At 43.9% G+C, this 12,809-nt stretch overlaps 2 protein-coding genes across 5 annotated transcripts in view; one reads left to right on the forward strand and one right to left on the reverse strand.

Annotated features, from left to right (window-relative positions):
* Positions 1–63: 63 nt before the first annotated feature.
* On the forward strand, positions 64–6,965 carry nolc1 (nucleolar and coiled-body phosphoprotein 1). Of its 4 annotated transcripts, none has more exons than XM_017463438.3 (14): positions 64–220; positions 791–846; positions 943–1,094; positions 1,316–1,476; positions 1,581–1,686; positions 2,140–2,261; positions 2,438–2,555; positions 2,649–2,768; positions 2,930–3,055; positions 3,167–3,652; positions 3,856–4,644; positions 5,294–5,418; positions 5,978–6,061; positions 6,146–6,965. In XM_017463438.3, exons 1-14 carry the CDS (start codon positions 110–112, stop codon positions 6,302–6,304), a joined length of 2,715 nt encoding a protein of 904 aa, XP_017318927.2. In that variant the 5' UTR covers positions 64–109; the 3' UTR covers positions 6,305–6,965. The 4 variants fall into 4 exon arrangements, with proteins under 4 accessions (XP_017318927.2, XP_017318929.2, XP_017318928.2 ...); XM_017463440.3 differs by having other exon boundaries at positions 1,584–1,686; XM_017463439.3 differs by having other exon boundaries at positions 1,319–1,476.
* Positions 6,966–8,654: 1,689 nt separating this feature from the next.
* micu1 (mitochondrial calcium uptake 1) overlaps positions 8,655–12,809 on the reverse strand; it is a 39,640-nt gene continuing 35,485 nt past the window's right edge. The window contains exons 11-12 of the mRNA XM_017463446.2: positions 9,915–10,004; positions 8,655–9,833 (exon numbers count right to left, since the gene is read on the reverse strand). Of these exons, the coding sequence (XP_017318935.1) occupies positions 9,670–9,833; positions 9,915–10,004 (254 nt within the window). The 3' untranslated portion in view covers positions 8,655–9,669. The remainder of the gene's footprint in view (positions 9,834–9,914; positions 10,005–12,809) is intronic.

The raw sequence follows: 12,809 nt of genomic DNA on the forward strand, positions 1-12,809 counted from the left end.
AGCTACAGGTTAAGAAAAACCCGATCATGACGTATTTCTTGTGCGCCATTTTCCGTGTTCACGTGACACGAGTTCAGTCGGCTGCGTCGCGTGTAGCAGTGCAGTGAAGATGGCGGCGGGTAGCTCGGTGCCCAGTGATCTCTACCAACACGTTTATACGTTTCTTTTAGAGAACAAGTTCACCAAAGCCGCCAATGAATTTATAAAGCAAGCTAAAGTCGTAAGTACACGTGAGGTTGTGTTGTGTGTTAGACAGACAGTGGGTTAAATAGGAAGGCACGCGCAGCAGCTTGCTAAGCGTGTTACAAACACGTGTCTACACGTGAGAAACACAGTGTAGAGGTTCTACTTAACTAACTACAACAACGAATAATACTCTAACACTGTTTGTCGTTTAGTAGTTAGAGAGCTGTTTTATGACCCGGGATTAGTTTACACTATTCAACTATATACAATCGATCGATCGATTGATTGATATCTCAGTGGAGTATTTCCTGCTTCTGTCTGAACGCTGTATGTTAGTGTTTATTAAGTTCACGATCATAGAAAACAACGGACATTACAAACACCCACCCATTCTGTTAAATCTCTGTTATCTTATTATCACCATGAGGGACCTCCTCATGTGAGTCCTGTAGGACCTTTTGAAATGCCAGAGAAAAATCTCTCATAGTTGCCATGACTTCATTCTTCCAGCAGGATTAGTTTGTTGATTTATTATTTAGTAGTCACCATGTATAAGCTGTTTTATACAAGTTCTGCATTTATTAATGCCTCCTTTTCTATTTAGAAACCTCAGGACCAAAATGAGGAAGGGCTCCTTGATATCTTCAGTTTTTGGGTTAAGTAAGTATATGTTGAACAACGCTGTTATCCTGTTAGAATTAACTTCTTTTGCCAATCGCTTGTATCTGATAAGTAACATATCCTCACTTGTGTTAGGTCTCGGGAGGCTACAAAACGGAAAGCGGCCCCCGGAGGTCCTGAGGTTAATGGACCGAGTGCAAAGAAAGCAAAGCAGGACGAGAGTTCCAGTGAAGAGGAGTCGAGCAGCGATGAGGAGGATGCGGCACCTGTCCAGAAAACACCTCAGGGTAAAGGATTTCTTCGCCATTTCTGAACTACAGCTATCAGGATTATTGATGTGCCCTAAGACACCTGAGGAATGTTCAGTCCCTTAAAGCTGTACAACTTTTGCATGTTGGCCAAACTCAGACTTGTATTGTTTCTGAAAAGCCACATTCTAGGTTAATGTATAAATATCAGTATATATTTGAAAATACAGCCTTTGTTTATAACTTACATCCACCTACAGCAGCTGGGGCACCGGTGAAGAAGGCTGCGGCACCGGTGAAGAAGGCTGTGGCACAGGTGACGAAGGTGGCGGCGGCACCGGCGAAGAAGGCGGCGGCGTCCAGCAGCAGCGAAGATTCCAGTGACTCTGAGGATGAAGCCACCACTAAAGCCCCAGTAAAAGTAAACTATCAGATTGTGCAAATCTGCCCAAAAGCTGATGGGTAGCCGCCATTCTATCAATATCGCGGTTTCTAATTTGGCAATCGTTTTGTTCGGCGTCTCAGAAGGTCCCAGCTGTGAAGCCTGCACCAGCAGCTAGGAAGAAGGACACCAGCTCCAGCAGTGAGGAGTCTGACTCGGAGGAAGAATCAGCCAGACCTGCAGCCACAGGTAAAAGGCTGTAGCATGACACTGATTCACACTACAGGAAGTTAGCAGGTGTGACCGCTTCTCCATTCATTTAACATGGGGGGGGGGGGGAGAGAATTATAAGGACGTCATAGTAAGAAAGCACAGTTCATTTTAAGGTTAAGAAACTGCTCTCTACCTGGAACTAGAGGTGTTATAGTGTGAAATTTCCACTGTATGATGGCCTCGTCTAAAAATTCCACCGTATCGGAGTATTTATTGATCATTTAAATCAAATGATCATATCACTGGCGCATTTGTACTAGTGCAAGGATATTTTTTTTGACAAGTTCCTTTAAATGGGCTACAGTGTGTTCACTGCTTTACGATAAATGATTAATGCGTTTTTTTGCTCACTCAAACTCACTGCTCAGTGGATTGGTTCGTTTTGGCTCTCATTGAATGAATTTAATGAACTTGTTCCGTGCTTCTCAGGAGCCAAGCCGACGACCGTGACCCCTAAAGCCACGGCCGCTCCTAAAGCCCCAGCTCAGAAGAAGCAGGAGAGCAGCAGTGAGGAAAGCTCAAGTTCCTCTGAAGACGAGGCTCCAGCAAAGGTCGGGTTCTGAGATGTGATTTTATTTAAAAGTATTTTGATGCTGTCCAATAAAAACTGTAATCATCGAAACATCCAGCGGTAACGCAGTGACCTCTAGAGAGATAACTGATGCGTCTTGAACGTGGAAGTACATCTTTGATAGATTTGAATATATTTCTGATTTGTGCATTAAAGCCAGTAGTAAAAGCTCCTGCCCCGGTGAAGGCTCCAGCTCCGGCCAATGCGAGCAGCAGCAGTGACGAGTCTTCAGATGAGGAACAAAAGGCTCCACCCAGTAAGAAGCCCAAAGCAGGTACTGTCTTTAGAACCATTGAGAGGAGGAAATGAGCACGTAGGAAATAAACCCATCTGCAGTGTGGCTGAGGTTTTGTTTCCTTGCTTGTAGGTGCATACAGTGCGGTACCGCCACCTGCAGCTCAGAGGGCCCCTGCTCCAGCAGCTAAACAAGATTCATCTGACAGCAGTGAAGACAGTAGTGATGAGGAGGAAGAAAAGAAAGCCCCTGGTAAGAGTTTGGATAGCTAGACTTTATATTAAATGTGGTTTAGTTTTTTTCCCCTTGTTTGATGTATTGAGTGGTTAACATACTACTTCTAGACGCAAGGGACTTGGATGGTTGAGACATTAGGCGTATTGAGAAACCCAACTTTTTTTGTATTTATGTAGCCCATACAAAGGCTGCGACTCCTAAACCTGCGACTCCTAAACCTGCGACTCCTAAACCTGCGACTCCTAAACCTGCGACTCCTAAACCTGCAGCCAAGAATGATGAATCCAGTTCAGACAGTTCTGGTATGACGACCAAACAATTCTGGGATAATGCTTATAACCCTATTACAAGTCAACTCAGTGTTTTCTTAAGTTTGTGGGGGTTTTTTTCATGCTAACTGTTTGGTCTTACAGATTCAAGCTCAGAGGATGAAGCAGAGAAGCCAGCTGCCAAAGCTGCTCCACTTAAAGCAACTCCCGCTAAGGCCCCAGCAGGTCCCACTAAGAAAGCGGCAGCTCCTGCTGAAGATGACTCCTCATCATCAAGCTCAGAGGATGACGACGAGGAGGCAAACAAGCCGGCCATCAAAGCAAAGGCCACTCCTGCAGCAAAGGCCACTCCTGCAGCAAAGGCCACTCCTGCAGCAAAGGCCACTCCTGCAGCAAAGGCCACTCCTGCAGCAAAGGCCACTCCTGCAGCAAAGGCCACTCCTGCAGCAAAGGCCACTCCTGCAGCAAAGGCCACTCCTGCAGCAAAGGCCACCAAAGAGTCGTCCTCTTCCAGTTCGGAGGAGTCTGATGATGAGGATGATAAAGCCAAACCAGCTGCTAAAGCTGTCCCAGTTAAGACTCCTCCAGCAAAGGCTGCACCTGCAAAGAAAGCTGTGTCCTCAAGCTCAGGTAAGAACAGCAGATCCTCTTCATGATTATATGTATAAGACCGCATTTGTTATGTAAGTCTGCAGTTTTGCTCTCAGGGATGCACCGTGCTGTCGGGTTGATTTCCTTTATTTGTTAGAAGTTGGCTTACAGCATGTCCTAAGTCATTGTATATTGTCATTAATATAAAAAGTAACAAGGCCGTGTTCTGTTTTGGCTAACAGACTCCGATAGCTCAGAAGATGAGGCTCCTGCCAAACCTGCAGCCCAACCAGCAACACCGAAAACCACCCCTAAACCAGTGGCCACACCGAAAGCCACACCGAAAACTGCAGTCACACCCAAGACTCCGTCCAAGCCTGCCGAGAGCAGCTCAGACTCGGACAGCGACAGCTCCGACTCGGAAGATGAGACCCCAGCAAGTAAGACTGCTAAACCCGTGAGCTCCACCCCTACGTCTAAAGCCACACCCGCAGCATCTAAAGCCACACCCACAGCATCTAAAGCCACACCCACAGCATCTAAAGCCACACCCACAGCGTCTAAACCCGCAGCTGAGTCCAGCAGCAGTGGCTCTGAAAGTTCCAGTGAGGAGGATGAGGGGACTAAAGGGAAACCTGCTGCCACCTCTAAGCCTGCTGTAACTCCAGCAAGCACCAAAAAGGCTGAGAGCAGCAGCTCAGACTCTTCCGACAGCTCTGATTCAGAGGCTGAAGCTCCCAAAACGACACCGGCCAAACCTGCCGTGACGAAGAGGAAAACAGAAGCTCCCAAAACCCCTGCCTCTACAGCAAAGAAACCCATCTCGAAGGCCGCAGAGTCGTCGTCCTCTAGTGAAGACAGCTCTGATGACGAAGAGGAGACAACAAAGGCACCAGTAAAAACCACACCTGCTGCGAAAAGCACACCAACTGCTGCAGCAAAGCCAAAGCCTGAGAGCAGCTCGTCTGAGAGCTCTTCATCCGAGGACGAGGTGAAAACTCCCAAGACCCCTACCGCTGCTCCTGCAAATGGTAATGAAAATCTTGTTTCTCTGAGCCTTATTTCATTTTTGAACCAGTATGTGCAGTATTGTAGTATTGACCTATTTTTTTATGTTCTTATCAACCAAAGTACTGGATCTTGTGGCATCACATCAATCTTGACAGTTCTAAATAACAGAGTGTGATGCTGCTAAACACGAGGGTACCAATAAGCTAATGAAACAAGTGTATAAATTAGAAATTGGGTGATCAGTGTAGTCACAAATTGCCAGAAATGGAGAATAGTAGCAGGGGATTTTGGGACTCTTGGCTGATGTGCTTGTGAAAACAGCTTTTGAAGACTAAGATGCTGTGACCTAAATTACCACCGTCTTCATTTCGTATTTCCTATTTACTAGACTATAGTATGCCAGGGTTAAATCCTACTCGTATACGCAACTAAATTGCCCGAGTAACCATTTATGTAGTGAGGGCAATGAACAGAGATTCCTAGGTCTCTGCCTCCAACCTCTTTGCTGATAATATGGACAAAATGTTCACTTTTTTTTCTTTTCGTCTTTGCCAGTTGCTCCGATTCCTAAATTACTAATTATATTTTTGCCCCAAAACCACTTTTTTTTTTTTTTTGGCTTAACAGTGCACTCCTACACTGCTAATCACTTTATTTTTTAAACCACAGGCACTGGGGGCAAAACAAAGAGGACTGCGGAAGACATGGAGGACGAGGAAGCTTCACTGAAAACACCCAAAAACAAAAAGCTTGCTAACGTCACGCCTCATTCCTTCCCCAAGGCCAAACAGAAGGTAAGAATGATTATTGCAGGCTGAAGAGTGTGGCTGGGTTTTTAGCTTTGAAAAACCTTTGCACGAGAGCCACTTTCCTTCTTTCTACATCGTCCTACATATTTGAGTATAAGGTCAAGGCTTTCAAGTGTGTTTGTGTCATTAAAAATGAGTGCAGTGGGAGTGTTTCCCACTGACTGAGGTGATGCTTTGTACTACTTGTAGTGTTTTATAGCAGCTTTGAGCTGCATGACTCACCGCTAGATAATAAATCACACCAACCAAACTAGTTGGTACAGATTTGGTCTGGATTTCATGAACTGTGGAGTATCTACTGCTTATGTTGTTGGGTTGATTTAAAATGAAGATTATAGCTTAATTTCTGGAAGGATGCATATGTTTGCTGCTAGGCTTCACTCACTTAAGTAACATTTTTAAAAATATTATTTGTGACTGATACTCGAGTGCTACAACGAGTGGTAAAACGAACTGTACTAATTATTAGTGGTGAAGCACGTTTATTATTAAGCGCCTTTTTTTTTTCACCTTTGTGTCTGTCCTTCCGTTGTGTCCTTTAAAGAATGGCACTACTCCTTTCCGTAGAATAAGAGACGAGGAGATTGAGGTAGACCCGCGCCTGGCAGACAATTCCTTCAAAGCCAAGGTAGGCCACAGTGACTCTTTTATACACGCGTACTACTGGAGACTGTTTTAAACTCCCGTTTGACCCGCTTTTCTTCTCTTCAAGTTGGGAGCGACTGGGGATTGGGGCGAAAAGGCCAACGAGGTGCTGAAGTACACCAAAGGCAAGTCCTTCAGACACGAAAAGACAAAAAAGAAGCGCGGCAGCTACAGGGGAGGCGCCATCTCTACCACGGTCAACTCCATCAAATTTGACAGTGACTAAGAGCTGAACTCACAAGCACCATGTTTCCTTTATCTACCTGGACTCATTTCTCTGTCTGACACTGTGGTGTCATATTGTAGGATCTGGCAACCCAGACCACTGCAGCATTAGTGCTGTACTCAGGTCGTTGTTAATAACCAGCCCATAAAGCCTTGAGCAGAGACACGGCCATGTCAGTTGCAGTTTCTTTTCTTAGCCACTAGGTGGTGACCTCATTTCGCTAATATGTTTTCGGTTATACTTTTATTTCCTCTATTTTTCTCTTTGTCAGAATTGTATTGTGTCAAAGGCCTAGAATTTGTTTGGAATTAGTTTTTTTGTATTGAGCAAATGAAGTGGTTATACTCAATTTCTCCTTCTGGACATTTAAATGAATGAATGGTTTCTTTTTATCTCTGTTAGACCTTGATATTGAATGGTGTGAAGGTTGCTTAGTGAAGCTACGTGGTTCTATGTTAATTATAATCGGACTAGATGTGTGGCAACGTGTGTGTGCACATCGTCCCATGTGAATACGAAGCCATTATTAACAGCACTAGCATTGTTCATACTGTGGCAATTTTAGTGTTTTTGGTTCTTCTTTAACTGGCGCAACAGATTCGTCCTATTCGTTCATGTATTGATGAGGGAGTTTTGTAATTAAAACCTGACTGACTCTTAACACATGTCTGTGTAACCTTTTCTGCGTTTCTTTCTAATTGGAGCGAGGCAGCACTGGACACGCTCGGGTCCTTGGCTCTTGACCCGTGCACAGGACAGATCTAAAATGGCTGAGGGCGGTAACACTCCGGTACGGCCTAGAAACGCGTCCCATATTAAAAAGTGGAGATTCCAAAAAGTCAAAGAAAAATGTGAGCGATGATGTTTTCAACCGGTGTGAAGGCAACATTCTGGAAACAATGTCATACAAAGGACACAAGACTGGACTGTGCAGCCCTTCAGCCTGTTGTCTTTTTACAGACATGAAAAACAAAAACCGCTTCTCTTTTGTTCAGGTTTTTGTATGCCAATGGGGGGTAAAAGCATAACAGGTGAATAAATAGCCCACTATGTCGTCATTGCTCCACTACTGCATATACTACATATTTATTATCCCGTATAGATGTTTATATAGAAGGCACTCTTCACACTTTCATGAATCATCTCTACATAGTGCAGGCTCTCTATGCAAACTAAAGACCAGTCATGGAGCCATAACGCTGTTTCAGCAGATCTCGACTGGAGCTTCACAAGTGCTCTGGCACTGTTCTACATAAAGACTTGTTTTGTACTATGTTATGCATCTGCTTCACACTGCTAGCAGAATTGTGTGGTTTAAGGCTGTTGCATGCAGCAGTCTCTCTGTGAGCATTAAATTAAAGACCCAGGAAATCTACAGCACAAGCTCTGTATAAGCACTAACAAGGCTTTCAAACAGCATTGCTTGTGCATGAACCAAACTGTTCCACTGCATACATACTAAATGTATAGTTCAGACTTAATGGGTGTAATGCAATTCCTGTGCACTTCTATTAAAGCCTCAAGGGGGTGTGGCCTAAACCAGAAATCCCAGCAATAAAAACAGCAGAACTTTTATCATGGTGTGTGAATTCTGGCTCTGACAGTTCCTCAACTTCAGCTACATCACTCCAGATCATAACTGTTCTCAGCTAAAGAAAGATATACAATTTTTGTTTGCATCCACCTACGATATCTTCCTCTAACCATTGCAGTTGGCTCTATTTCCCAAAATATAAACAAACTAGCATCCTAATTGAACTCAAACTGTCCTAGACTACAGCCATATTAAAGATGCTGTAAATGCATCACATAGCACTGTTAATGAACATAGTTCTTTATGTGACCTTCAAACCTGGTCACTCACTAGCACCTGCATGAATGTAAAAATCTGCTCAATGTGTGACTTTTTTTTTTTTTTTTTTTTGCACCCTGCAGGATCCCACTCTCTGCCCTGTGAACTTTCCTCCTATCTATATTTGTATCCATTTAGAGCACACTCCCTGTTCATTCCAAATAATGTATTCGCTTACATCCCTAGTGCGTCTGCACCGAACTGTAGGGTCGTTTTCAATCTGAGCCGCTCTTCCACACGCACATTAAGCCCATAAACTCGCACCACGTCATGAAAAATGTTTTAATATAATATAATAGACAGTCAAGTACATCATTTCTCAATGTAGCTTTTCTTACACCCATAGTCGCTTTACAATTATATATATATATATATATATATAAAAAACAACAAAAAAAAAACGAGAGTAATACCTCAGTGATAACATACACTGTAATGCTTAGTGATGAGGTTTGACTGTTGGGGTTTTTCTGTATGCATCCTTTAAATAGAAACAGACTTTAAAAGTACATGTTTTGATATGTAAGGAGGCAGAGAGCTCTGATAAAAGACCTTTTTCAGAGTAAATCTGCTGTTTCAGTGCATTTCAGTCAAAAATGCATGCAAAACATCCCACAATCCCCTTAAAGTAGAACTCCAGCATTTTCTAACACATCTGAGGCATGCGCTATAGGAAAAGAACAGACATGTTTTCCTGTACTAAGAAAAGAATTGAAACCTGTTTAAAACTCCAACCTTCATCCAGTAGTTACTGAATCAGTAAGTGTTTTGAGTATGCAACTATTACTGTATAACCCTAAGTTCAATGCAAAAACTCTTACGCTCTGTTGCAATGAAGGATGAGAGTGTTTTAACAGTTTTTTTTTTTTTTTTTTAATAACTGTTGAACACTAAAGCAAAACATCCATTTTCTGCACCGCTTATCCTACACAGGGTCGCGGGGGAGCCTGGAGCCTATGCCAGTGAACTCGGGGCACAAGGCGGGGGACACCCTGGACGGGGTGCCAACCCATCACAGGGCACCCTCGCACGCACATTCACACACTATGGACAATTTGGAAACACCAATCAGCCTACAATGCATGTCTTTGGACTGGTGAGGGAACTGGAGTACCCAGAGGAAACCCCCAAAACATGGGGAGAACATGCAAACACTGCATAAACGGGGAGGTTAGTACGTTTTCAAACCCCAAAACGTACTAACCACTAAGCCACTGTGCAAGAGCCCCACAATCAACCCCCCCATGACCTTTTCTCAGTATTGGTAAACATCCTGTGATATTTGCACATATGCTACAGATGTGGCAGACTCTCTGTTTCACACACGCACTGCAGCAGTTACCTCATGCAGCAGCACTGGCCACTACAGCATGTGCACGATTTATTACATGACATCTTAAGTTCATTTCTTAATTTAGTTGGCTGCAGACGAAGCTGCGCTCCGTCTTTCTTTCTCTCTCTCATTTTTTTTTTCACCCTCTCTCTCTCTCTCTCTCTCTCTCTCTATACCCTGCTACTGCTGTTTAGGCATGGCAAAGTCCCACGCTGTGTCCTGCGCACACTTCCACATAGCACGCACCAGGCGGGTGAAGCCCATGTCCTTGGGCTTCTCAAGTCCCCGCATCAGCCTCTGCTTCATGATGGATATGAACTCCTTGTTCGAGAGCTCGCCGTTACCTGAGAAAGAGATGCTGTCAGTTGTTGCACTTCGGTTTCATTCTAGATTTCATTTCTGGAGAGAAGCAAGCCCGCACTTACCGTCGCAATCGAATAAGGCGAAAACCACGTCACACACGTGGTCAGACAGCTCCACCTTGGCTACAGTGCGAGCCACTTGCTTCATTGTGGCTAGAGAGAGAGAGAGAGAGAGAGCGCAATATTAGCACCTAGGAGCCCACCACGTTCGCCTGCAGTCTACTAGCAATGCCTCATGAAGGAAAGTAGATTACAGTGAGATATCGAGTTTGTGTCTGTAGTGATTCTCGAGCTGAATCAATAGAAGACCCTTTCTCCCTGATGAGGACTTTCATCAGACAAAGATGGAAAAAGGATGAGAGAAAATGGGTGAAAAAGGTGTGAAAAAAGGGTAGCAGGGTCATCAAGAATCACGAGACGGGCAGGATAACAAATCAGCTGCCACACAGCAGCCTCTGGGTCACAGCGGAGCAACGAAACAAACAAAGACAATGACACGGTCTTTAGTCTCCATAAGAACCACTGATTTGCTTTGTTCTCCAATGATGAGCACAGGTGACACGAGACAAAGAGATACGAGAGATGGAGGCCGGGTTATGATTTCTGCACCAAGACGAATCAATTTCTACTTTATCGGTTCTGCATGGTATTGAGCAGAAAATGTCATTCTTTCAGCCAAGAATAGAGTGGGAAAGAAAGAGAGAGAGAGAGAGAGAGAGAGAGAGGGTGGATGAGTGGGAGAGAGCGAGTGAAAGGCATGAAAGGCATTAAATGAGAAAAATAAAATAAAACGAGGGGGAGTGTGAATTAGAGAAAGACAAGACGCCGGTGTAATGGCGTGAACCTCCCGTGTTGAAAGTGCACACTTTGTCTGTGTGTGTTTACCGGCTGTGATGTCTCTAATGTGCACTCAGCCTCCGATACTTTGACTCTTGCTAAATTTACACTGCAATCAAAAGTGGCCCAAATCCAAAAGTTTGGGCCGGTGTTGGATATCAGTCACGTTAAAATGATTTTTAAAACCCGGACTTGCAGTGTGAACACGGTGCTTGTGTTCTGTTTAGGTTTGCTTCGGGATCTCATCTCCAGATTTGTGAGCAGTTTCTTCTGTTGGTTTTTGTTCTAATCAACAATTTCTGAGCCACTACGGAGGCAGACTGTTATATAACAGTATCCTAATTAGTCATAGAAATGAAAAATAACTACAGGTGATCCTGAGGATTTTTCCTTCATATTCAGCTACTAGGCAGCCAAAGGTGAGACAGTGAACACAAAGCAGGAGGCGTCAGTAATACGCAGTCCGTACAGGATTTCGCGGCTTTTTTTCTGTGATCGGTGCGGCTGAAAACGCTCGATTCTGCTGCAGAAAACTACTCGAATTGTTTAATTTCGCAGTGATGTTTGTTGGGAAATGAGACCTTTTAGCTGTACTCATGTTCGACGCACGTGAATCAAAGAGGGCATAGGCTGAATGCGTGTCGTGACGGATCTTGGCCCAATTTTTTAAATAATTGCAAACTCCTCCAAATATTGCGGGGTTTGCTCGAGATCACTTTCGAAATCCTGGAGGGAATGAATATGGCTACATCTTAATATGGACAGTTGAAGATTGACAAAATTGTCACTTGGTCATTTGCTAATCTTCAATTGTCCGGTTTCATTGAGTCCTGTTCTTTGGCTGAGAGGAGTGGAACTTGACATGGTCTTCTGCTGTTACTGTCTCAGGGTTCGACATGATGTGCGTTCTGAGATGCTTTTCTGCTCACCATGATTGTCAAGAGTGGTTATTTCGTCTTTCGGATGAGACGTTAAACTGTTATAGATCCCCCTTTGGCCCTTATCTATCACGGCCTCCTAATAATCTCCATCCTTGAACTGGCTAGATCACTCTCTCCTCTCCACCAATAGATGGTGTGTGGTGGCGTTCTGGAGCACTATGGCTGCTGTCCAATCATCCAGGTGGATGCTACACACTAGTGGTGGTTGAAGAGATTTCCCCCCATACAATGTAAACCGCTTTGAGTGTCTAGAAAAGTGCTATATAAATAAGGAACTATTATTATTATTACTATTATTATTAGAGTTTCTGTAGCCTTCCTGTCAGCTCAAACCAGTCTGACCATTTTCCTTGGATCTCTCTCATCGATGAAACATTTCTGCCCACAGAACCGCCTCTGACTGGATGTTTGTTGTTTTTTTTGTTTTTTTTTGCGTAAACTCCAGAGACTGCTGTGTGGGAAAACAACCATTCCATGGTCAAAATGAATTAGTAAGCTCTTAACCTGTATCTCTATGATCTCATGCATTGTGGCTGCTACCACATGATTGCCTGACTGGATAAAATCAGAGGTACAGGTGTTCCTATTAAAAGGCTGCTGAATGTATACGCCAAAGTGTCTGTAAATGCAGCGTAGACATGCGGGCATACGACATTAATACAAAAATGGTTAAATGATTAGATGGATAATGGATAGATATTTAAAACCAAATTTGAATGAAAAAGAATAGAAAGCCACGATCCTGAACAAATATTTGAATAATATGCATAAACGAACGACCTGAATAATAGTATGTGAATAACTGATCGTTAAAATAGTCAGCCTTGTTATCATCCTTGTGCTAAGAGGTTCAGCATTCATACACGGCCCCGCTGCCATAGCTACAGCAGGCGGCCACCTGACTCGCCTCGCACACCTACGCTGTATTTAATTATGTCACATAGTGAGGGGCTGCAAGCGCTTCAGAAAGCACAGAGAAGAGGAAGTGACGTATAATATGAGCAGGAGCAGATACAGTTCTCCAGATCAATAAAGGAACAGTGGATAAACAGAGTGCAGTAACTGGCTGACTGTTGATCGGGCCGGCGGCCAGAACGAAAGAGGAGAAGAGGGAGGAAATATGAGCAGTGCCTTGGAAAAATGATACGGTTAGTAGATGGGAGTTCCAAACAAGTAAGAC

This window comes from Ictalurus punctatus, chromosome 3, assembly GCF_001660625.3.
Source record: "Ictalurus punctatus breed USDA103 chromosome 3, Coco_2.0, whole genome shotgun sequence".
NCBI lineage: Eukaryota > Metazoa > Chordata > Actinopteri > Siluriformes > Ictaluridae > Ictalurus > Ictalurus punctatus.

Excerpts from the sequence above, each read along its gene's own strand:
- nolc1 (XM_017463438.3), top strand. The coding sequence starts at position 110 with ATGGCGGCGGGTAGCTCGGTGCCCAGTGATCTCTACCAACACGTTTAT. Across the intron at positions 2,556-2,648 it reads CAGTAAGAAGCCCAAAGCAG|GTGCATACAGTGCGGTACCG; the intron begins GTACTGTCTTTA and ends CCTTGCTTGTAG. Across the intron at positions 4,645-5,293 it reads TACCGCTGCTCCTGCAAATG|GCACTGGGGGCAAAACAAAG; the intron begins GTAATGAAAATC and ends TTTAAACCACAG.